Here is a 26,184-nt window from a genome sequence, read left to right as displayed (position 1 = left end):
GTTATTCATCTAACAGTAGGGGCTTTTAAGTGTCAGTCCAGATAAAGCAGTTCTTATTCCTTTAATGCAATTTATGACTCAGTTTTTACAACCATTTTAAGACTATGAGCCAAAAGGGAGACAGGAGGAAACTTTCAGACATTAACTACTCATGTAATCCTAAAACCACACTTTTACACAGATTACTAACTAATCAACATGTTACATCACTAAAAAAAAAAATAATTAGGACTGTAAGAAGTGAAATTGAAGAAATAAATTTTATTTTTAATTTTCAGAAGTAAAAAAAGTTATAATACTTTAACTGTTAACAAGGCTTAGTTGATATCCAGTTAACCTAATACTGCATTAATGTTTTTATTCTTTTCTTGAAAATACTCAAATACACCTGCATTGTGCTCTTTTAAAAAAATAATAAGGATACTTGCATTTAAAAAGTTTTTTGAGGAAGAAAATTGTACAACATTCATGTTTTTCATGACACTGAAAATACTGAATTATATGTCAATTTATCTCTTAGAAGAAAAAGCAGCATAATTAAAATCACTGGTTCTCTTATCTTCAATTCTCTCTCCACAAATAAAACCTATCACTTTTCACAATAAAAAAGCAAAAAATAATATACAATCAAAAGGAGCTAAACTGAAACTCTTTATCCCCTTTGTCAAAAGACAAATTAATTGTGGGAGATGAACATAACAATCATCACTGATTTTTTTCTTTTACCATTTAGCTCTGGTTCAGAAGATAAATAATAATCTATAATCCACCAGTGTATACAAACTTCTTGTCACATTTTCCCTTATTTTGTAAAAAAGGAAAATAGGTTTAATGTTTAAAAGAAGCATTAGTGTGATATTATTACCGAAAAACAATTTTGCTATTATCACAGCTCAAAAAGTACCCACAGGAATCTTTCAGGAAACAGGTTACTGTCCATTTCACAAAATGTGAAATTAGGTGATCATAAATACACAAGAAACACAACACATTTTTTGTCCTTAGTTATATTGCTCCCTCCCGGCCCAAAATTCAGATGAAGACTAAACAACTTCTGCAGATCACGTCTATCTATTTTAGCAACTTAATGTAAATGAAAAGCAATCTTCATTTTAAAATAAATATCATAACACCATTTTTGAAACGCAAATGAAACTCTCATCACATAAGAGAATGTCAGTATCAAATTTTTGTATCTTGACAATTAGGTACCATAATCAATGAATATAATTTGAAGCTCTCAAATTATTTATTTTCAATTCAAGTGAAGACAGTTAGGCCACTGCAGTCATTTCCTCATCTGAATCACTTGATTCATCGTTTAGTTCCAATTCCCCCAAATCTTGGTCTACAGTTATAATAGTTTTCCTCTTGCACTTCTTGGGAATTGCATCATTAGCGCAAATTTTTCTCATTTTAATGTTTGGTAGTTTCTTCAGATCAAAGTCCCATTCCCTAGACAAAAGGGAAAAAAAAAAAAGAGTGCAGAGTGTTGGTAAGAGTTAATGTGGAAAAACAGGAGATAGTAAATTTTCGAAACTCTGAGGATCCTACATATTCAAAACTTCAAAAGCATTAAAGGAAAATATTAGGCACAAATTACTAGAAAGCTGTTCTATTCTTTCATCCTCTCTAACCTGAGTATCTCCTTCTCTCAGGCTACCCAGATCAAGAATTGCAATCAAAAATAGGAACTGTATCATACCTGACAAATCTCCAAAATACAGTCAGAAGAGGTTTTCCTTTTCACACACAGAAGTACATCCCAGTTAAGTTTCAGTAATCAACTGTTATTCTATAATGGAAAATTTTCAGTTTTTCAACCTCAGTATTTTATTAATTACTTTAGAAGTAATGTGAATATTGTTTTGGGAACTGAACTCTTAACCAGAAGGCTATACTCATCTCTTTTCTTGTTTCTGGCTTTGGAGGAGGTAGAAGATATATTGTTTTAGAAATAAAGAGCATATTTATATATTTAAGATTACAGGCAAAATAAAATTAAGGTATAAAAAGAATCTTAAACTCCACACACTTAAATTATAAATACAAGCTATACATAAGCTCAAAAGTGAACTGCACCTTAAACATGACAGATGAATTCTATTAAAGCTAATTTAGTTTCAATGAATTCAAAAGTATAGACAATGACTGGATTTAAATTTACCTAATTTCAATTAACATTAAATATAAGACCCCTCAACATGGTCTAGTTAAGACCAAAATGATTAATAAAAATCTATGTTTAAAAACTAAAAAACTGCTTGTTGATTCATTTGTTTCTTATAGATTCCAGATATTAGGCCTTTGTTGAATACAAACAATTTGAGAATATTTTCTCCCATTCTATAGGTTGTCTGTTTATTCCCTTGACAGTTTCTCCTGCTGTGAAGAAATTAGGTCCCATTTGTCAATCTTTGTTTTTATTGCAATTGCTTGAGGCCTTAGCCATAAATTCTTTGTCAAGGCTGCTATCAAGAAGGGTATTTACTAGGTTTTCTTCTAGGATTTTTACCGATTATCCTAAGTGAACTAACACAGAAACACAAAATCAAACACTACATGTTCTCACTTATAAGTAGGAGCTAAACATTGGGTACACGAGGTCATAAACAAGGGAACAATAAACACTGGGTAATACAATTGGTGGGAGGGAAACGGGTAAGAGGTAAAAATACCACGTACTGGGTGCTATGCTCACTACCTGGGTAATAGATTCATTCTTACTCCAATCCTCAACATTACACAATACACCTTTGTAACAAACCTACACATGTACCTCTGAATTTAAAATCAAAGTTGAAAAAAGAAAAAAAAAAACCTAAAAAATCGAAATCCTACTCAGTAGTTTCCCAGTTTACAAAAGAGTACAACTAGAAACCACTGGACAAAGCCGGTCTTGGTGACTTAACCTGTTCCCTGGAGTCATTCCTATAACCATCTTCTCTGCAAAAGAGGCAGCTACAGAACAGCCTGGGGATATGACTCTGAGCCATCACGTCTGTTGCTGTTATTTCTTTTTTTAAAAAATAAAACTGGGGAGGAATAGTGAGATCACATACTTTGAGGTACTATAACAATGTACCTTAAACCATTTTGAAAAACAAAAAGCACACCAGGTCACTATCCTGTCGGTGCAGATCAACTGTTTGTACGCCCAACTTCACAAAATTCTTACTTGGTCTGATAAAAAAGAAAAGGTTAAAAGAAACCCGATTTTCTTTTAGTTCTACCAGCTAGACTCAAAGGGGAAGAAAGTTCACCTGTCAGGTATACTTTACACACAGCTTCAGGGGAACAATACAAGACAGACTCACCTAAATGTTTTCAGATTACTTGCATTTAGAATGTCTGGAATCTCTGGAAAAGAAAGTAATTTATCTCCATGAGGCAATGTTTTCTAAATTACATAATTTTATGTACAACAAATAATAATTTTTAGCAAGAATATCCAACAGAAAACAAAATTTCAAAGTATTGCTGTAATTAACATGAAAAATTTGCAAAAGGGGTTAGTTTAAGATAACTTAAGAAAAATCCTATTAAATGATAAATTCTAGCATAGAATCCATGAAATAAAACAAAGTTATTAGGCCGGGCATGGTGGCTCATGCCTGTAATCCCAGCACTTTGGAAGGCTGAGGCGGGCAGATCACGAGGTCAGGAGATCAAGACCATCCTGGCTAACAAGGTGAAACCCCATCTCTACTGAAAATACAAAAATTAGCCGGGCGTGGTGGTGGGCACCTGTAGTCCCAGCTACTCTGGAGGCTGAGGCAGGAGGAAAAAAAAAAAAAACCAAAGCTATTAACAAAATAAACCCTGTCCTTTTTTAACAATAAAAGGTACCTGGCAAAGTATAATTGTCAATTCACTAAAATAACATGCCAGGTTGTATATTTTCTCTTCGTGAAAAGTACAATGTTTTCAAACATATAATCTACCTTCACAAGGTAGAATTTATCTCAGGAATGCAAGAATTAATGTTTAAAAAAAAATCACATTTTTCCAAATGTGAAAAAAAGACTTTTTTAAATTAAAAAAAAAATTTTGCTTAAAGAAGTTCAATAAAACTTAAACCCATTTTTAATAAAAACCAGATATATGGTAGTTCTTTACCATATTTCAAAAGTTCATCATAAACCAATATGCATGATACACTTAAATTGGTGAAATACAAGAGGCACGAACAACAAAAACTGGAAGGCTGCTGCAAATCTCTGGCCAATTCAATACAATGTTAAATGAAATTTAGTATCAAGTAATAAAGAAGATAAAATAAGCATGTTTGCTACAACTGTCTATTGACTTTTACAATAGTTTCAGAGAATACCAGTATGAGGGGCTAGGTGTTAAAAGGTATAAATAAGCACAAAAAAAGTTTTTAAAGGAATCTTAATGAATCAGAAATAGTTACACCACATGAGGAGGGGAGAGGGGATGGTTATATCTAGTCTTCTCAAAATCTTATCAAAACAGAATTTGGTGACAATTTCCCCAAAGGGAAATTGACACCTGCAAACTCGTCAGTCTGTTCACCAGACCCATCCCCTGATTCTGGGAAAAGCACTGCAGCATAGCAGATCTGAGTTTTAGTCCTAGCTGTATCACCAACAAATGGTTTACTTTGGATGTGCTCTGATAAATACTGCCAACTCATCTGGCTGCTACATGTCAAACAGACTTTAGCCGGAAAGACTGGAGGCACAGAGAGCAACTAGGAGGCTATTACAATGGTACAGGTGAGACGATAGTGGCCGGAACCAGGGAAGTGGGAGGTGGTAGTAGCAGTCGTCAAAGTCATCAGATTCTAAACGCTTTGCTGATGGGCTGGATGTGGACTATGAAAGCGACTCTAGAGTTTCTGATCTGAGCAACTGGGCAGGTGGTGATGCCACTGACTGGTATAAGAAACCTGCAGGAGGAGGAAGTTTTAGGAGAAAAGCTGGCCTTTGTTTCATGACATGTCAAGTCTGAGATGCCCAAAAGACATGCAAGAAGAGAGTTTGAGAAATCCGTATGTGATACTGCAAATTTGGAGTTCTGGAGACAAGTTAGGGTTGACAAGATCAATGTTAAAGTAATCAGTATTACTATCACAGTAAAAAGACATGATGTCACTGTCACAAACTTGATAGTTTTGTTGGGAATGTAGGGGGAAAAAAATCCAAAATTTTTCTAAACCCTCACAAAAAACAAGACATCAAAGGAAGAAAATCAAACGAAATAAACAAGATCTAAAATAAAACCTTTGAAATCAATCACAAACTGATACTGCTATGTCATATAAAAGGAAAATAAAAAATCAGTGAGCACACCAAGGCCATATCCTTCAAACTGCTGCCGCTCCCGCTCCATCGTCTGCTTGATGACGGTCTCCCGGGAACAGTGCCGCCTCCCCTGCCTGTCCCTGATACTGTTATGTAACTCAATCTGCTCCAGCTCACTGCTGAATCGATTTAGGTACCTTAAAAATAAGAAAATGATTTCTGTTACATACAAAGTCTATATATTGGGCTTACATTACTTAATGGAAAACTTAGTATCCAGCCTTCATGTGGCCTTTAAATGTTTATGTTTCTCTGAGATCCTCAGGTCCTCAAACCTCTTTTACCCATTCCCTGGATAACTCGACCATTTCTTTAACTTCAGTGACCAAATCGCAGCCTTCTATCAAACTGCAGACCCTCACATTCAACCACCATCTCCATCTGGATGTCCCCTAGTGGCTTCACCATTAGCACATCAAAACTGAACTTGTCATCACCCTGTCCCCACCTACCCCCCACCAAACCCCCTCCATCTCCTGGGTTCCCTATCTCAGGAAACAGTTGTCCAGACGAGGAATCTGATGGCTTCCTTGACTGCTCTCTATCCCTTTTATTCCACACTTAAGTTTTCACTAAACACTGAGACTTCTACCTTCTTAATTTCTTTGGAATCTTTCACTTCTCTTTATCATGCTATGAGCCAAGCTGAGGCCACCATCATTTCTGGCCTGGATTGTTACATCAACCTTTCAATGGTTTCCTGGCCAGAGTCATGAACCTCTCAGTCTGTTTTCTTCATTCTCAATGTGTCCCTTCTAATGTTAAGTATGATCATTTCAGTTGCTTGCTGTAAAAGCCTCCTATGGTTCCTAATGTCCTTGGACAAGGTCCCAACTTTTAGACTGACATCTGAGGTCTTTCATGAGCTAGTTATCACTTATTGTACCTGCCACAGTTCCCTCCTTGAACTTATTTTAGTCATATTAAATGTCTGGCAGATCACTAAATATGTTATCTTCATTCTCACTTCTGGGCATTTTAAATATTCTTCTTTCTTGCTAGGGGTTCTTCAAACTACCTTGCCTCGATCTGCTAACCCCCAGCTTTCAGCTGCCAGTTTAGATGACACTTCTCCAGGAAGCCCATCCTGATCCCAAGAAAGTGGCCTAACTACCACTCTGAGACCCAAATAGGTTACAAACCTCCTATAGTGACTAAGCCAGGAAATAGTCTTCCTGATAACAAAGCCCATTTGCTCTTCCGCAAATCCTAACAGAGCCCTGTGTCTTAAAGAACCAGGCTGGACAATTCCCTTTTCTGACCCTTTGCTCATAATATGCCCAGTGTTTACCTTTCAATTAGTTCACAAGCATCTTTCTTTGAATATCTCTTTTTTTGGGGATCAAGATGATTTTGAAACCATTGCAGTTTTTCACCTATAAACAACAAGTACCAAGACAGTTTACCCCACAAGTCATAATTTAAGCAAGTAAATATTCATTATCATTTTCAACATTAACATGTTTAAAACAGAACCAAAATTTATGTCAATGTTAAACGTAAAGCCTTGTGTGGGCTCAAAGCTAATTAAACCAGTCTGTCACAAATTAAACTGTCAGATTTTAATTTAGAGAAGAGAGAGGAGTGGGAGGGATGCTCTTCTGTATATATTTCTTATCCAATATGGATGCAAAAAAGGAAAATGATTATTTAGTCGAGCTTGAACTTCTAAGCATTTAAAAGCAAAGGATAGCTTGTCAAAAATAATAAAATGAAAACTCCATTAATGATGAGAATGATATTTGCTGAGTATTTAATAAGCTGTAGGCACTATGTAAATAGCTTTATAATCCCATGAGAATTAGTACTATTATTACCCCCATTTGTAGATGAGAGATGTTAAATGACCTGTCCAGGGCCCCAAAGTTAGCAAATACATTAAGCATGTAAGAGCTGCCAGGTACTGTGTAGAATAATTGATATATATTACCAAAGAGACAACAAAATTCATCCTTGTGAGTAAACCTGAGCGTCAGGGTCACTTTCAGTTAGATTTCTCAAGATTACAGATCAAAAAAAATCACCCAGCCCTGTATACTGAGATCCCATTTAAAAATACTATTCTATTACCTGATGAAGCATTGATGGGAGTTCAAATACCTTTAATTTTAATAAAAGAGCCTAACAGTCAGTATTTAAATCTCAGACTTGTGAGTAAAAAATTACTAGCAATAAATCTGACCAAAAAAACAGTGACATGACACTGAGATACAAACTGAAGATGTGTATGTCCACTTCATTAAATAAATATGAATTGTTGTTTCTACCTAGGTCATAATCCTTCATAATTCTAATGGTTAGGGAGATAAACATCAGATAGATGGACAGATGGATATGAATGTTATGTGTAGACAGGGAGGTAGGTAGATAAATATAAACTGTTTCTGGAAAACTGAGCTAGAAATCATTAACACTGTTTATTCCAAAAGTTTAATGATTGATTTGCTTTGTTTAGATCAAGTCTGATCAAATTCACTTTGATAAAAACAGTATTTCACTAAAAGAGTAAAAAGAAAAATAAGTATAGGGCAGAAATGCCCTATCCTCTAGCCAGAGTTTCAAATAAGTAAACCCACTTACCAACAAGGTTGAGACGCAAGGCCTTTTCATTCTTCAATCTTTGAAGGAAAGGTAAATACATGTGTTAGAAAACTTCCAAAGCAAGTTTTAAAACTCTGACAATAACAACAAAAAGAAAAACTGCCTAAAGAACTCTAATTAAAAGGTCATTCTTTTACAAATTTGAAAATAATTTTGTTAACAGAAACATTAAATACCATGCTTCTCTTTTGAATCACTAGAATTTTATCAGAAACTTCTTTTAAGCACCTCAATGTCTAAAGGAAGCCTATAGAACAAACCAGTTTTGAAAACATAACTGAAAGCTTTTCTGAATTATGAACATTCAGATGGTTCTGTAATATGAAGAATACTTGAGCACAAGAGTAATGCAAACCTTCTGGAAGACTGAGTGCTGCCACCAAGATCAAAATGCACTACTGTCATCTTTTAAATTTCAATAAGAACAAAACAGAATGGTTACTTTCAATGAATTTGAAAAGAATTATAACAAACAAAAATTTCATTTATGCTCAGGAAGTATATAGGTAATACATGCCTCCTATTACTGATATTCTAAACACTTATTCATTCAGGAGACCTCTGGATACCAAGTCTTTGCCAGACTTTAGTTTCTGATAGCCCCAAAGGATACAGCCATGAACAAAAAAAAATCCACTGTCCCTGTCCTGAAAAACCTTAAAATCTAAGGGCAATAAAAACATGGAGAAGCATACAGAGCTATAAAAGCATATTTAAAAAGCACCTACCATATGTTTTAGGATTTGGGAAGGTATTCCAGAGAAGTAAACTTTAAGCTGAGACCTGAACATGCAGAGAAGTTATTCAGGATTAAAAAAAAAAAAAAAAAAAAAAGGATAGGGACTACGGGAATGGTAAAAGAAAAATCTTAGCCATAGGAGAAGACTTTGTATAAAGCAGGAAGTATACATGGCTTTTATCCACAAAGAAGTAAGCAAACCAGATTTATCCTCCCATTTTACACAACTAGAAAACTGGAGAAATAAAATGAAATCTTGTTATTATTATTATTATTATTATTATTATTATTTTTAGAGACAGGGCCTCACTGTGTAGCTCTGGCAGGAGTGCAGTAGTGCTGTCATTGCTCACCGCAGCCTCAAACTCCTGGGTTCAAGCAACCATCCTGCCTCAGCCTTCCATGTAGTTAGGACTACTGTTATATACCACTATGCCTGGCTACTTTTTTTTTTTTTTTTTTACTTTTATTTTTGTAGAGACAGAGTCTCACTGTGTCACCCAGGCTCGTCTCAAACTCCTGGCCTCAAGCGATCCTCCCACCTTGGCCTCCCAAAGCACTGGGATTACAAGGATGAGCCACCATACCAGGCCAAAACCTTCTTTATATAAAATTTTTAAGTTACAGAATAGGAGAAAATATTCATAACACAAATAACAAAGGACTTGTATCTAGAATATATAAACAGTCCTTACTACTTAACAACGGATAACCCAGTACCAAAAAGGCAAGAGTCGGACAGATTCTCCATCAAGAAAACACAAATGACCAAAAAGAACCTAAAAAGATGCTCAACATCATTAGTCATCAAGAAATGAAAATTAAAACCACACTGAAATACCACTACACACCTACTAGATTGGCTAAAATTAAAGAGAAAAAAAAAACCCTGACAACATAACATGTTAGAGAGGATATACAGCAAATAGAACTCTCATACTCTGGTGGTGAAAATGTAAAATGGTACTACCACTTTGAGAAAGGTAATTTCGTATATACTTAAATATACACAAAATGATCCAGCAATTCTTATATACCCAATTTCTTATATACTTCAGCAAACATCTTAAGTATGTTAACCTAACATCTTATAAACTGAATTTCTTATAAACTCAAACATCTACCCAACAATTATAGTTCTAGGAAGTAAAAGAAAAATGAAAACATACGTCCACACAAACACCTGTACATGAATGTTTTACAGGAATGAACTTTATTCCTAATAGCAGAGGTTGACAAATATTTTCTTCAATGGTCAAGTAGTCATGTTTTAGGCTTTGGGGGCCATGTACCTGTCACAATTACTCAGCTCTGCCACTGCAGCATGAACGCAGCTATAGAAAACACAAAAGGAACCAGCATTGATGTTTTCCAACAAAACTTTTCATAATAACAGGTGGCTAATGCCTTAGCTTGCAGACCTCTGATAATAGCCAAAAACTAAAATATATCCAAACAAACATAGACAGTGAATGGATAAGCAAGGTGCATATCCAGTGAATGGATATAAATAAATTGCCTGAGGATGGAATATTCCCAATAAAAGGAAAGAACAATTAATACACAAAACGACCTGGATAAGTCTCACAAACATTATGCTATGTGAAAGACGCTGGCACAAAAAACCACATACAGCATGATTCCATTTATATTAAACATTAGAAAGTTAAATCTCACCTATCAAAATAAAGAGCAAATTAGTGGCTGCCTGAGGCTAGGGGTAGAGGGTGAGGACTGACTGGGAAGATGCATAAGGGAATTTCTAGGAAGATGAAATTGTACTACATACTGATCAGGGTGGCTACACCAATGTATACAATTGTCAAAACCCAAAAACTACACTTAAAATGTGTTTACTTTATTATATATTAATTATACCTCAAAGTTGATTTTAAAAAACAAAGAACACTTCATAAAAAGTTGGAGAATGGCTCTGAGGGGAATTTGTTCCTTTTAAATAAGGCTGGAGGGAAGAATCTAGTTAGAAGTCCAGTTGCAATAATTCTGAATGGGCTCAATGGGAACCTGAACTTACAGTGGTATCAATTGGAATGAAGAAAAGTAGAGAGATTTGAGAATTATTTAAAACAGTACTTGCATGTAAATATGAAAAAATTCTTAAGACAATGTGTAAACATGATTTTTAAAGAGAATCAATAAGATTAATTCTCAAAGGTAGTTGTTTCTGAGATTCTTACCTATCATGCTTAGTTTCCTTTGTTAATCTTCCATTGAGTCATTTTCATTTGCTATCTAGAATTATTTGCCAAAATGTTGCTATACTGCAAAATCATAAAACAAAAATCACATCATATCAAAGAGCCACTTGCTGCTTGTAAATTGTTCATTGTCGGGAATGTGCTAGTCTTCAAACCATCCTAGTTCCTGTCATACAGTCTTAAATCAGAGCTTTTCAAATGTTGAAGATAAAGAATACGCTTGAACTTTTACTCTAGCATTGTTAACCACTCCTACAGTATCTTTTCTGAGGTCTGCCAACAGCCATGTGAGGAACCTTGGAAGCAGAAATTCTCCCTAGCAAGCTCTGAGATGAATGCAGTCCCAGACAACAGCTTAGCTGCAGGCTTGTGAAAGATGCTGAGTCAGAAACACCCAGTTAAGTGGCAATGGGATTCCTAACTGATCCAGAAACTGTGTTTGTTTAAAGCTGCTAAATTGTAGCAGAATTTCTTATGCGGCAACAGTTACTAAAACAACATCTGGTAACTGCTATTCATTTCTAAGAAGCCCCAGGTACCCAAGTTCAAGTTGTCCTGTTGGTACCTTCTTCAATCACCTTGCTTAAAGTTGTCCCAATCATCTGAGTATCTTGTCACCAATCATCTTTTGAAATGAGGCAGGGAATCAACAGTGTTTCAAAGTGCCTTTTGTGACCACATTCCCATTTAAAGTTAAGTATGACTCATGGTTACTGATGCTGCCACTCAAAAAACTGACATCTATAGTGGCCTAAGCCTATGATTTCATAACATAATGTTAAGTACTATTAAAATTGTATATTTGGTTCTAGAGCCATGACTACTAAGAGAGTGACTTTTTGAAAATAAATTTTAAAAAGGGAAAAAATCCAATCTGCTTACAACATTGTCCAAGCAGAAAAATTAAGTGCTTTCTACTTTGCATTACTAAAAGAAAAGTCTTGGCCAATAAACAGAATTTTCTTAAGACAATATGTATATATATCAGATTAGCATGTTGTTCTGTTTTATTCTTCCATAATTTTTCTATAACGCTCATTCTGTAAATCAATACACAACATGCTGAATATACCTGACAACATACAAACATTCTAGGCTCACGGTCACAATGACAGTGAACCAAGTACTTAATCATATTCTAAAGCAGTTACTTGCTAAAATATTGCATATTATACCACTGGTACTATATGTAAGGTAAGCAGTTCATAGACACAGAATTAAACAATCTTTAATAAAATGGTAAGCAAGTTGCTTCCCCCTCCTCCATTTTCTTCTGATCCTTTCACTTTACATTAAGGACAAAAGTGTGGGTTTATTTTACCAGTCTTCCAACCTTCACCAGATCTTTTCACCAAACATATACAAAAGTTATGTCTCAGCCTCAGACCATTTACAGCAGGTAATAGTATCTACTCGATTTTAAGAGAGAAAAAGTATCTCCTTTTTAAAAAATGGTACTTAAGGGAAAATAAATAATGGTATAGGTCAGTGAGTCTCACAGTGTGGTCCCTAAACCAGCAGCAACAGCACCAGCATTACCTGGAGACTTGGAAATGGAAACCCTTAAGCCAGAAACCCAAACCTTCAGAATAGAAAATTCTAGGGGTTGGAACAAACAGTTTTAATAAGCTCTACAGATGTATTTCATGTACTTAAGTTTGCAAAATACTGATATATATGAGAGCACAAACTGCAAAATCACAGTACTAATAAATCATATTAAAAAGATACAGCAAAAATCATAAAAGTGATGCACAAATAGCTGAAGTTTGAAAACTACTGTGCTAAAGCAAAACTGCTATCATCACAGTAAATCTTTATGTTAAAAAAAAAAAAAAAACTACCCCGCAGAAAATAAAGAAAATTTGACTCTGCTATCACAACACTTATTTCCTTCTAGCCAAATCACTGCGAAACAGCTAACCTTTACTATATAAGGCTTATCTTAAGCAAAGAATCAACATTTAAAAATATACTGGTTTCCATTATCTAGCATGCAAATGTATCTAACATTCATGAAAATGGCAAGGCTATTCTAAAATAGTTAAAACGATGACTTTTATTTGAACTTCACTTCATTTTAAGGAATCTTCGAAACAGCCTTCTTTCTCCTCCTTCTCAGTCTCACTTGTGGAATGCTCCTTCTTTTCCTAACCTCTAAATGGTAGAGGGCCACTGGACTCAGTAATTGGCTCTCTTCTCTTTCCTGTCAGTTCTCCTTAGGTGAACTGATCCTATCCAGTCACACAGCTTGAAATCCCACATGGATGCTGATCGCTCCCAAATTTGTGTCAATACCCCTAACCTATTCTCTGAACACTAGACTCGACATATCTAACTATCCATTCCACATCTCCTCTTATATGTCTCATGGGCACTTTAACCTATATGCCTTATATATAGACCTCACATTTTTCAACTCTCTGTTCAAATATAACTTCTTCAGAAAAGGCTTCCATGACTATCCCATGTAAAACATAACTTCTCCCTCACTCTCCATCCCATAACTTTTTAAATTTTTCATGGCACTCATCACCTACTGCTACGTAAATTCCTTATCTCTTTTAGGTAAGCTCGAAAAGAGTAGAGTCCTTGTTCAGTTTCACCCTCTGCATACAGAACACACTCAATAAATATTTATGAAAGGGAGACAATACTGTGAAAGGATATATGTTTGAAAGATAAATGTATAAAGGGGCTTTTTACCAACAAGTAATACAAATGATGAAAAGATACTTACTTTTCCTTTTTTTCTTGTTTGTGGGCCTCTCTCGTAATTTGAGCTGCTTTTCTACTATATGGATGGATGACTTTTTTTTCCCGTCCTGTACTTTTTCCCTTTGGTGCTTTAGGCTAAAATGTATGAAAACACATGACACATATAGTCAGATATGTAAGTGCCTTCAGTCACAAAAATCTTCTTTACAAATAAATTTCAAAAACAGTAATATGACAGAAATACAGTAAGCCAAAAATATTACAACAAAAATCAGGAGATAAGCCAGACTCATTAAGTAACTCTAATAATCTGTTGCCACGGTAATGACAGAAATGATATATTCAGACATGCTCTCCAATGACAGAAGAAAGGCACAGAAGGAGTCAATAAACTCAACTCTTCAGCAACATGTTCTATCTTCAAAGAAGATACAGGGACTACAGATAGTGAGGAGACTCACAGCCAGAAATTTGTTACAGTTAAGAAAATTAAGGGGGCAGAAGGGACGTGGATGTATTAGTAGGGGCTTGATTGTAGATGTTTCACATGGAACAAAGCAGGCAATGAATCATGCAAAATCAAAGCTGGGCTCATTGCCTGTACAAATTAGGAATAGAGAAAATAATAGAAGCCATCTTAAAATTAGTATATCCAAAAGGAAAAATGTATCATTTTCCCACTGAATTAGTATATCCAAAAGGATATACTAATTTTCCCACTGAATTAGTATATCCAAAAGGAAAAATGAATCATTTCCCACTTATGCCAGTTAATCAGATCACAATTCATTAGGTCCTCCAAACTAGACATCTCAGGTTTCTTTTATTCCTACATAATCCTGTATCTTACCTCACCTATAATGATTTAGGAATCATATTTGGCTCTCTGTAATAAAAAACCCCAAATAATGGCATAACCCAGATTAAGTTTGGTTCTTTATTGTTAAAAGTAGGAGCTGAAGGTTCTGTTCCACAAAGCCCTTAGGGATCCAGGGTCCTTCCATTTTTTTGTCTACTAGCCTCAGGCTATACCTCCTATCTAGTTCAAGAGAACCTAATACCAGGTCTACACTCAAGCCAGTATGAAGCAGGAAAAGAAAAATCTGAAGGTACATCCCCTTTTTTTAAGAGCATGACCTGGGAAGTTGCAGATCCTTTTGCTCACATCCCACTGACCAAAATTGATTCACAGTGTTACATGAGGGAGAGTAGTAAATATAATCCTTATTCTGTGAGAAAAAGATCCATTCATATAGAAAAACAGAAATAATATATTAGGGAACAGCTGGCAGTCTCCAATATACCTATTCCAGAAAAAGGCCAAGTGGCTTTATAATCTTCTTCAAAATTATTGTCAATTGCTTAATTCAGTCCTCAGAATCTTTCATAATCAGGATAGTCTTTAGATTCTCCCCACTAGTCCTTTCTTCGGCAAAGCTACAGAGCTTGTCTTCATAAAACACTAATATAGTGAAGTCCCTCTCCCCTGCTTAAAGCGCTCCACTAGCTCACAGTTAGGTCCCAAGTCTTTAGCACAGAAACAATCTAGCCTCAACCTGCTTCTCCACCATTATTTCCCATGCTCCTCTATAAAAAATTCTTCACCCCATTCTTACTGAACTTCTCACCATTCCAGAACATACCAAGCTATTTCTTAACTTCCTGAGACTGCACTTGTTATTACCTCTGCCTGCAAAATACTTTACTTGCCCTTTGATAAGATGCAGCTCAAAATTACTTCCTTTGTAAAACTAGGCAGAACTATTTAAAATAACCGCAAATTCCTCATTCACAAATATATTCATTCTTTCAACACTCACTGAGTGCTCTGCTCACTTTTTGATAAACCTGAGAAGATATATCCACATCTGAATCTTAGGGTATCACTGGAAGTTGGTTACAGGTATAGGAAAATAAGTAGAACCATCATATAACAGAGTATATGTACTCTCTTATGTATCTCTCTGCTCACATGGCAAGTGCAGAGGAGAAAGGGAGGTGTAATGAGGAATTATTGAGATTAAAGTACCTAGCAAACATGAATCAAGTAAAAACTTGATTCAGGACATTTAGCAGGCTGCCTCTAAGATGGACCCAATAAACCCCACCTGCTGATCCTCATGCCCTTATGGAATCCCCTCCCTTTGAATGTGGGCTGGACCTACTGACTCACTTTTAATGAAGAGCATTTAGCAAAAGCAATGAAATGCCAATTCTGAGATTAGGTTATCAAAGAACTCTGGCTTCCATCTTTCTCCCTCTCAAGGAAACCAGCTGTCGTGTAGTGAGCTGCCATATGGAGGGGCCACACGACAAATAACTGAGGGATGCTTCCAGGCAACAGCTAGTGAAGAAGTGAAGCCTGCAGTTCAACGGTCCACGAGGAGCTGAATCCTACCAAGAACCAGCTTAACAATCCTACCAACAGCAAGCTTAGAGGTAGATCCTCGGCCAAGCATGGTGGCTCATGCCTGTAATCCCAGCACTCTGGGAGGCTGAGGCAGGTGGGATCACTTGTGGCCTGGAGTTCAAGTCCAGCCTGGCCAACATAGCAAAAGTCCATCTCTACTAAAAATATAAAAATTTGTTGGGTGTGGTGACATGTGCCTGTAATCCCATCTATTCAAGAGGCTGAGGTGGGAGGATAGCTTGAACTCGGGGGGTGGAGACTGCAGCAAGCATAGATGGCACCACTGCATTCTAACCTGGGCAACAGGGTCAGACCCTGCCTCAATACAAAACAGAAACAACAAAAAGAAGTAGACTCTCCGCAGCTGTGCCTTGAAATCACACCCCCAAGTAACACTTTCACTGCAACCTTGTGAGAAACCTTGAGGGAGAGGAGCCCAGTAAGCCATGCCTGATTCCTGACCCAAAGAAAGGCAGAGATCATAAATATTGGTTTAAGCCATCAAATTTTAGGACAACTTGTTACACAGGAATAAATGACTAATGCATGACCAAAAAACGAAAGCAAAGATGCATCCTGTGAAAAGAGATCTGATCCCACATATCATTATTAAAAAATGCTTAAAAATATTTTAAAAATTCACAAAAATCCCAAGAAAGAAAATATAAAGTCTCTGAAGCTGCTAAAACTGAAAATACATTGCCATGAAGTTCCAGCAATATGTTCAAAACTACAAAAAATGTCCTTTAAAGACTCAAAAACTTTCTTTAGGGAAAAGAAGTCTGATACCCCTTGAATATAAAAACGTCCTCATAGCTTTATACGATCTTGGCTAAAGAACCTTCAAGACTTAGTACAAAGAAGGTACAAAGTAATTAACTTATTTTTTGACTCAACTGTAAGTTATGATTCCTTATAATAATTTATTCATGAAAAGGTTGCCTCAAGGCAGGATATGAATATATAGTGAGACACAGAAATATGTACAATAAAATTTACTATATTTCAAAACACTTTCATATTTTTCAATACATTAAAATTTGGAAAAAAATGCTTCAATAGGGAAAAACTAAAGTAAAACTCTATCATAAAATAACTGACAGACCGTTTTGAATATCTACGCCTATGAAAAGACTCTGGCACCACAGAAATAGTCCAGTTAGAAAACCTGCATTAAAAGACTCTTCCCTACAGTCTTTTGTGACTATTTCAAAAAATTCAGTCTGAAAGTCTATTATTTGGATTCATAACTAGAAGTAACAAAAAAAAATAGTTTATTCAAAATGACATAATAGAGTTATTTTAGGGGCAATATGCTTTAAATATTCCTGTTAAAATCATAAGTAACAAAAAGGAACTTTGCCTAAAAGACCATCAAGTTGAGCCGCAGTCTAGGCTCAACTAGAGACAGAAATGCCATTTAGACTACTCAGTGAAACAAGAGACATAAAGGAGTGATCATTTCACCAAACACATTTGAGGTACACAAAGTGTACGTAAATACATTTTTTTAAAAGTGTAAGACCAAACCCATGCCTACAACTGAGAAAGCTTAGAGTGCAATACCGTAAACACCATATATCCTTAAACATAAAAATACAGGCATGCCTCACTTAACAGGGATACTTTCTGGGAAATGAATCAGTAGTTGATTTCCTTTTTATGCAAATATAAAGTGTATTTACACAAACCTGGATGGTATAGCCTACTACACACACAGGCTCCATGGCATAGCCTATTGCTCCTAGGCTTTAAACCTGTCCAGCATGTTACTGTACTGAATACTGTAGGCAACTGTAACACAAAGGTAAGCATTTGTGTATCTAAACATGTCTAAACATAGAAAAGGTAAAGTGAAAATATGGTATTATAATCCTATGGGACCACCATCATATATGTGGCCCACTGATGACCAAAACGTCATTATGCCGTGAATGACTATAAATTACAGTAAATGATGTACCAATTTTACACCAGTGACATGATGGAAATGGGATGGACTAAGCAAATCTACACTTTTTTTTGCAGTGAATCTTCACTGCAAAGATAGTAGTGAAATGCACTAGTGAGCCCTAGTGCATCTTTCTTCCTTAACAGATAAATATGATGCAATGACAGGTGTCAATGACAAATAATTAATTAGTGCTTCCAAGAAGACCTTAATGGTTCCATACATAAGCTTTTCTAAACCCCACCCAATCTTCAAAGACCACTTAAAGGTCAAGTTCCACTGCTCCTTGAAGGGATCCAAGAATAATTTCATATCTCAGTAGCCTTTCCCTCTTGGTAGCATTTACCATTTAGCACCTAATAATGTACTGCACTGCTCAGCATTAATTGTACATTTGTGTGTTATTTCCTTAATAGCAGCTCATTTGAGACTGCAAATATGTCCTGAGGTTGCAAATTACAGTTTGAGAGAAGTAAAGAAAGTCGGATGCTGCCCTGAGTGAGCATTTACTGAGCATCCACTTTGTACTGTACAATGGGCTACTATGAATTAAAAATATTAAGTATGTTCTTTAAAATAGTGTGAGGTATCAAATATAAAAGTAATTTATAAAATAGCTCATGATAGTGCTTTCCTTAACATTAAAAGAATATCTTAATAATTCTCTAATGCAGACTTTAATTTTATCTTCATTTTAGATTCTAACATCTAGTTCAATTTATGTTATTCCAAACTTACCTACTAATGTCTAGTCAGAATAAACTTCTCCCACATTCTCAACTGCCACTCTTTACACTGCAACCTCATATTAATATATATATATATTTTAATTACTCAGCACACACTAAATATATCATGTACCAGGATAAGCACTGAGGCTTCCAGATCAAAAACTGACATGAACTTGCCTTCATGGAGTTTACAATCTAGTTTTCTCAGGAATAGCTAACTTAGTAAGTGCTGACTAGAAAATGGATCAAAAGCATAGGGTCCTGACTCACTTTGGGAAGTAAGGAAAGGCCTCCCTGAGAAAGTAACCTGAGATCTAAAAATCAAGAAATTTACTAAACATTTCTCAATTTCCAGGCTACAAAATAAACCTACCACCTAATTAATATGGAAGTTAATGTTTAAATCAGCAAATCAAATCAAAATATCCTCCTTGTTCCCACAACAAAAGAGAGAATATGAAATAATACTGTTAAGTACAGATTTTGATCCAATATCAACAAACACTTGCATCACTGTATATCTCTGGATACAGATAATCAAACACTCTTTGCAACAAAAAATGAATATCTAAAATCAACAAGTTGAAAAATGATTGCCTTGCATACTGGTATTTTTTAATGGCAAAATGGTGAGAACTAGCAAACCTAAATAACAAATGAAAAGAAAAGCATTAAAATAAGCTGTAGAAAGAGACACATAAACAGACTGGTTTTAATTCTCTTTAACTTCAGTCAGAATGACCCAACCAAAGTTTGAAAGCAGAGTTTAAAGAGAAGAGCTCACACATTATAATTGTTTTACTCCTGTAAAAGTAGACAATAAACATAGTAAGAAAGAAGAAGTAGCGTGGTTTAAACTCATCTCACATGCAACCCCATTTAGGTCTACCTGGAATAATAACATATGAAATTAATATGTCACTAAGTGAGACGTCTATCAAAGACCAGAATATCATATTTGGGATCATAATGAAACAAAGATGTAACTATCAAGGAAGGACTAGTTCTTTCCAGAGATAAAGGTAAGTGTAGTCTCCCAAGGATATTCAGATGGGAGGCAATAAAGAAATAAAGGTGACTGGCCTGATCAATTTTAGTGATACAGGTCTACAATAAAAATAAAAATGTTTACCTCATTTAAAATTTCCTTCTGACTGAAGAAAACTTTCAAACAAAAGCATTTTGAAAAACTTTTGCCAGGTCACACACAAAATACATCAGTTTTTCCAACTTAAATGCAATAGTATTTGCCTTCTATCTTTTCTATGACATGGTACAGGCATACAGCCACTGGAATTCTAGCACATATTCATGTTTATCCTTCTCATTTCTGGGTCTTTTATAAGAAGTGAAAAACAAGATTGTAGCTCAAATCAGTTTGACAGGTTTACTGTATTTCTACCTAAATTAATTGCTCCTGGAAGAAACAGATTTTCTTGCTGGCCTGGCCCTGAAAAGGAGCAGGCAAATAGACTACCTACACCCTTAGATGAACAAAAACTCTGTGCCAGTCCCTGTCAGAGGCATTCTTTTTCATTGACAAAGTTATACAGCAAGAAAGAAAGCACTGTCTTGTTTGAGTCAATTCACCATCCACCATGACCACCCCAACAGACATACAGCTTTCAAAACCCTTATCAAGTAATAAATAATGGGGCCGGGCATGGTGGCTCAAGCCTGTAACCCCAGCACTTTGGGAAGCTGAGGCAGGTGGATTGCTTGCGGTCAAGAGTTCAAGACCAGCCTGGCCAACATAGTGAAATCCCGTCTCTACTAAAAATACAAAAATTAGCCAGGTGTGGTGGTACACACTTATAATCCCAGCTATTCGGGAGGCTGAGGCCAGTGAATCGCTTGAACCTTGGAGGCAGAGGTTGCAGTGAGCTGAGATAGCACCACCATACTCCAGCCTGGGCGAAAGAGCAAGACTCCTACTCAAAAAAAAAAAAAAAGAAAGAATGGATAAATAAACTATATGTTTCTTAAGTATTTAAAGTAGGATATTTCATTTATAAGCCTTCATAAGTCAGTTTTGGGATTTCCAAATGTACTTTTGGATTAGATTTAGTAGTGATTAAGAAAATAGTCACTAGTTAGCAAGCCTAGGTTCCAAGTGCTGAACATAAAGCGGATGCCACACACACACACAAAAGAAAATTTCTTAAAGTGTATATTAAGTAACAAAGTAAGACAAAAAATAACATTTGGTAATAATTCATCCTTTAGGTCACAATAGCTTAGCTGAGCTACTTATTTATTTGTAACTTTTGCTGTGTGTTCAAGTTTTAGATTAGCATTAACTATTTCAAGCACTCAAAAAATGTAAATAAATTCAGTTGGCCCTCCAGGTTTCACATCTGGGTATTCAACCAACAGAGGACAGAAAATATTCAGAAAAATAAATAAAAAATAACAATATAACAATAAAAATAATAAAAATTTTAAAAACAATATAATGACTATACAGCATTTACATTGTAATAGGTATGGTTAAGTATGACTTAAAGTATACAGGAGAATATGCACAGGCTACATGCAAAAACTACACCATTTTATATAAGGGACCTGAGCATCCATGGATCTAGGTATTCGAGTGTGTCCTGAAGTAATATCCCTTGATACCAAGGGACAACTATAAAAAGCATAGGAATCTTTTAAAAATTTGATATCTCACTCTGTACGCTAAGTTCCTCATAGATCACATTTAAGCATAAAAAATGAAACCACACAGATCTCAGAAAAAAAGATTTTCTTTCTTTTTGTAGAGGATTCTCAGAGAAAGGTCTTTCTAAACATTATATAAAATTCAGAAGATTTAAAATAACAAATCTACATAAAAACTTAAAAGTCTGAACTGCAAAACATAAACCAAGCTAAAAACAAACTACAAAAAACTTGCAACACAAAAGAGCTAATTCTATTAAGAAGTTATTTTAAGATTAATACGAAAAAGATCAACAAAAGAATACATACAAATCACAGGAAGACTAAAAACAAGTGTTATTTAAAAGCTGGAAAAACTTTAAAAACAAAAACTTCAATGAAATATAATTACTAATGTGTAATATTAACAAAGATAAAAAATTATTCACATTGCATTAGTGGGGGTGTGGGTGTATTAGTAATCTCATAGTTCAAGGGGGTGCAAGCCAGTACAGTCTTCTGGAAGGCAATTTAATAGTACCCATCAGGGCTAAACACAGTGGCTCATGCCCATTATCTCAACACTTTTGAGAGGCAAAAGTGAGTGGATCATTTGAAGCCAGAAGTTCGAGACCAGCCTGGACAACATAGTGAGACCCCGTCTCTATAAAAAAATCTAAAAAATTAGCCAGGCGAGGCAGTGTACCTCTGTAATCTTGGCTACTGGGGAGACTGAGGCATGAGCCCAAGAGTTTGAGGCGGCAGCGAGCTAGCTATGAGTGTGCCACTACAGGCCAGGCTAGGTGACAGAGTGAAACTCTACCTCTAAAAAAGTTTTTTAATAAAATAAAATAAAAATAAAGATAGTACCCATCAAGATAAAAATAGAAATAGAATTTCTTGGTCAAAAATCTTTTAACCAAGAAATTCTATTTCTATTAATTTGTTCTACAGACATATTTACATGTGTACCAAAAGGGGATAAATAATCAATGCAGCAGTATTGCAATGTCTGTGGTAGCAAAAGAATGTAAACAATTTAAAGGTCTATCACAGATCGGGTTAAGTAAGTTACAGAAGCAAACAATGGAATATTCACTGTTTAAAAAGCAAGAAGTGGATCTATATGTACTTACATAGATCTATAAGATCAGGTAAGACAAAAAAGCAAGGGACTAAGGTGTCCAGCATATCATTTATGTAAAAAGAGAGGTTAGGGAACATACATATATGCTGGTACATACATATAAAGTATCTGAATCGATAGCTAAGAAACTGTTAACAGTGGCTGTTTCTCAAGTGAACCAGGGCATTAGGCAAGAGAGTTGGAAAAAGTCTTTGTGGCAGACAAAATAATGCTCTGCCCTCCTCCGACCAAAAGATATCCATGCCCTGATTCCCCCAGAACCTGGGAATATATTACCATATATGACAAAAAGGACTTGCAGATGTGATTAAGATCTTGAGATGGGGAAAATTATCCAGGTGGGCCCAATATAATCCTAAAGGTCCACGTAAGAGGAAGGCAGGAGGATCACTGTCAGAGAAAATGTAACCTTCTCTAGAGGAAAATTTAAAGATGCTATGCTGCTGGATTTGAAGAGGGAAGGAGCCAAAAAATGTAGATGACCTCTAGAAATGGAAAAAATTCATTAGACCCCCTTAAAGAAAGACAGCTCTGACAAACACCTTAATTTTATCTCAGTTAAGACTCATTTTTGAACTTCTGACCTCCAGAGGTTTCGGGAAATGAATGCGTTGCTTGAAGCCACTAAATGCGTATCACTTTACTATGGCAGTTAATACAAAACTAATACAATTTTTATGAGCAACCATTTGTTAGTGTTTTAAACCATGTGCAAGTAATATTGTCTCAGAAAGACTGGTATACTAGGTAGATTTCCATTAATGTTTTTCTTTAGTTTTACTAACTTTCAGGAGCAAGTTTTCACTAATAGATCATCTCTATGAGATTTATTAAGCTGATTTGTTGTTGTAGCTCACATTTATAGATGTAGGCCCCAAAACACACAATCTCTACCATTAAAGTAGTCAGTAACAGTTAGTGCCCCACAGTAATGTGCATGGATAAATGCAGGGAGGATGATGGCACACTTTTCAATGGTACATAGTCTAGCTAGGGAGGGAAAGAAGCACACACTAGCTCTATGACAGGTTTATATAAAAAGGAGTATACCCATGGGTGCCTAGTAGTATAGTCTGAGCCATACTTAAAAATACTAAAATCCTGGCTGGGCACGGTGGCCCACACCTGTAATCACAGCACTTTGGGAGGCCAAGGCAGGTGAATCATTTGAGGTCAGGAGTTCAAGACCAGCCTGGCCAATGTGGTGAAACCCTGTCTCTACTAAACATACAAAAATTAGCTGGGTGTGGTGGCTGGCACCTGTAACCCCAGCTACTCGGGAGGCTAAGGCAGGAGAATCACTTGAATCCAGGAGGCGGAGGTTGCAATGAGCCGCGATCATGCCACTGGACTCCAGCCTGGGCAACAAGACTGAAACACCGTCTCAAAAAAATAATAATAATAATAAACACTAAAAACCTTTTTAATGTAAAGAAGTGTTGAGTGGAATGGATTAATTTGAAAAGATTATTTATGTATAACAGGTAAAGTAAATTTTGATATAAAGATATGAACTTGCTGAGCTCCAGCAAAGATTTACAAGAAGAGAAAATTAATGAGCAAAGTAACAAGGATGAACAATTATAACCTGTACACTGTTACCATTTATTTATATAACTAAAGTTAATAACAATAACATTTACTAAGTGCCAGGCACTAGACTAAGCACTTTATATTTAATTTCCACAATTCTATGAGGTAGGTACTACTGTTATCCCAATTAAACAGATGGGAGGTTAAGTAATTTTGCCAAGATGGCAACTCAGGGAAAGAGAGGTGCCCAACTCTGTCCTCTGGGACCACATTCTGAGCTGTAGTGAAAGAGGATGCAGCAGAACCACTAATGAGGTTGTATCAAAAAAAATGACAGAGCCAGAAATGAGCCAATGAAAACAGGTTTATATGCCACTCTTTCGACTTCTATGCCAAAGCAACATACTTCTACTATACAGCCTGATAAAAAGTGAAGCTCTGATAGTCAAGGACAACTACAGTCAAATACCAATCAATCTCCCCAATCACTCAAACACAATGAGATGTAATTGCTTTCATATTCCACTCTGAAAAGGGGAAAAAAATTAACACTATAAAGAGCTGGAAATCCCACAAGCAAAGTGACAAGCAAACACTGAATTTACACAAATGTGTGCAATCTAAGGTACAAAAAATGCATCAGCGGTGGATCAAAATAAAGCACAAAAAACTCGCGAAACAACGAAAGAACCAGACTGTAAGACCAAAATGGCATATAATGAAAAGAGAAAAAATGAAAAGAAACAAAGAGGCCACATTGTGGACACAATATCATAACTTCTGACCAGATTACAAACTTTTTAAATTTTGTTTTTATTAAAAATTAGTTGAAAAAAACATACAGCATGTTTCTATGCAAGAATTACTCTCAAGAACACGATTAAGTAAAAAATAGGCAAGAAGAAACAACATACAGTTTCAGAATACAAATATATGTAGTAACTATAAAGAAAAGTAGTGAAACTATAAATACAAAACTTAGATAATGTTTGCTTCTTAAGGTTTCCTGAAAGTTACAGGTTCAAAGAAGGTAACAGGGCTTTCAAAGGCTGTGTTTTATTTCTTAAAACTACATAATGGGTAAACGAGACTTCCTGAAACTGCTAATCTTTACACTTGAAATGTGCTTTAGAAACACTCTTTTGTATCTACTCAATTTTTAATAAAAGCAACAAAATTGCTTCAGTGCCCTGGAGGGAATGGGGGCGTAACGGCAGGATTTAGGGCACTAACGAGAGACGAACGGACGCCGAGGAAGAGGCGACTAAGCCCATACTGAGTCTACCTAGACCAGAGGGGCAGAGGTGTGTGGGGCCAGCGATCTCAGGAGTTTTGCCAAACTCCCCGATGCGTTACAATGGAAAGGTGCCGGGTTTCCCCCCAGGAAGTAGTGACTAGCGAGAAGTTAGGCACAAGGCAAAGAGGAGCAAGGCGACGTGTGAGCACTTCAGCACTCGGACGCGGAACTCTAAGGTCCAGGCGTTGAGCCTGGGACTCGCCTCCCAGAGGCTTCGCCCCGTACCCTGCACACTCTCTTAAAATAAATGCTTTGCATCCTCTCCTCTCCTAGGTTCCCGAAACCGCACCCTCCCTCTCTGCCTGCTCAACAAGAGCCTTCCGGGGAACCAACCCAGCGGTTCGGGGGAGCAGGAGGGGGCCCACCATGGTGCCGTCCTCGTGGCCACGGAGCAGCTCCGCACTCAAGACCCAGGTAATCTCACCAACCGCAGGAGCAGCAGCTTACAAGAGCACCGGGCCGAATCCCACGTGCGGCCTGAGAAGCCCGCGCCGACCCAACCGGAACAGGAGAGGGAAGTGCGTTGCTTTAAAGCGTCCCCGTTAACTGAGACCGCGTCTTTTTCGCCCGTGTTGGGTTTTTAAGCCCTAGCTGAACGGACACCCGGACCTGCGTGCTCGCTGGGAGCGGCGGGAGGGAACTTGCGGCGGGAGGCTGAACTCGGCCTGGCGCTGAGTGCGAGGCTGGGGATTGGAGCCCGGGTGGAGACGCTACACGCTCCCGGCCCGTCGCATTCCGGCCCCAAGAGCGGAGCTTGCCCATCTGTCCCAGAGCACGACTCCAGGGCGCAGCAACCTCTTCAGACAAGAGGTTCCCTCTTGCGGGCTCCCGCATCTCAGGGGCTGGGACCCTCTCAAAAGGGCTG

The 26,184-nt window shown here is 36.6% G+C and overlaps 1 protein-coding gene across 2 annotated transcripts; it reads right to left on the bottom strand.

Annotated features, from left to right (window-relative positions):
* Nucleotides 1-241: 241 nt before the first annotated feature.
* On the bottom strand, nt 242-26,184 carry TMA16 (translation machinery associated 16 homolog). Of its 2 annotated transcripts, none has more exons than XM_054485049.2 (7): nt 25,929-26,184; nt 13,630-13,742; nt 7,911-7,948; nt 6,622-6,706; nt 5,319-5,467; nt 3,318-3,360; nt 242-1,455 (listed from the first exon to the last, which is right to left on the bottom strand). In XM_054485049.2, exons 1-7 carry the CDS (start codon nt 26,151-26,153, stop codon nt 1,275-1,277), a joined length of 834 nt encoding a protein of 277 aa, XP_054341024.1. In that variant the 5' UTR covers nt 26,154-26,184; the 3' UTR covers nt 242-1,274. The 2 variants fall into 2 exon arrangements, with proteins under 2 accessions (XP_054341024.1, XP_054341025.1); XM_054485050.2 differs by having other exon boundaries at nt 25,685-26,180.

The sequence above is a fragment of the Pongo pygmaeus genome, chromosome 3 (genome assembly GCF_028885625.2).
Source record: "Pongo pygmaeus isolate AG05252 chromosome 3, NHGRI_mPonPyg2-v2.0_pri, whole genome shotgun sequence".
Taxonomy (NCBI): Eukaryota; Metazoa; Chordata; class Mammalia; order Primates; family Hominidae; genus Pongo; species Pongo pygmaeus.
The sequence above is the reverse complement of the archived record's forward strand: the minus strand, read 5'-3'. Positions and strand labels throughout refer to the sequence as shown.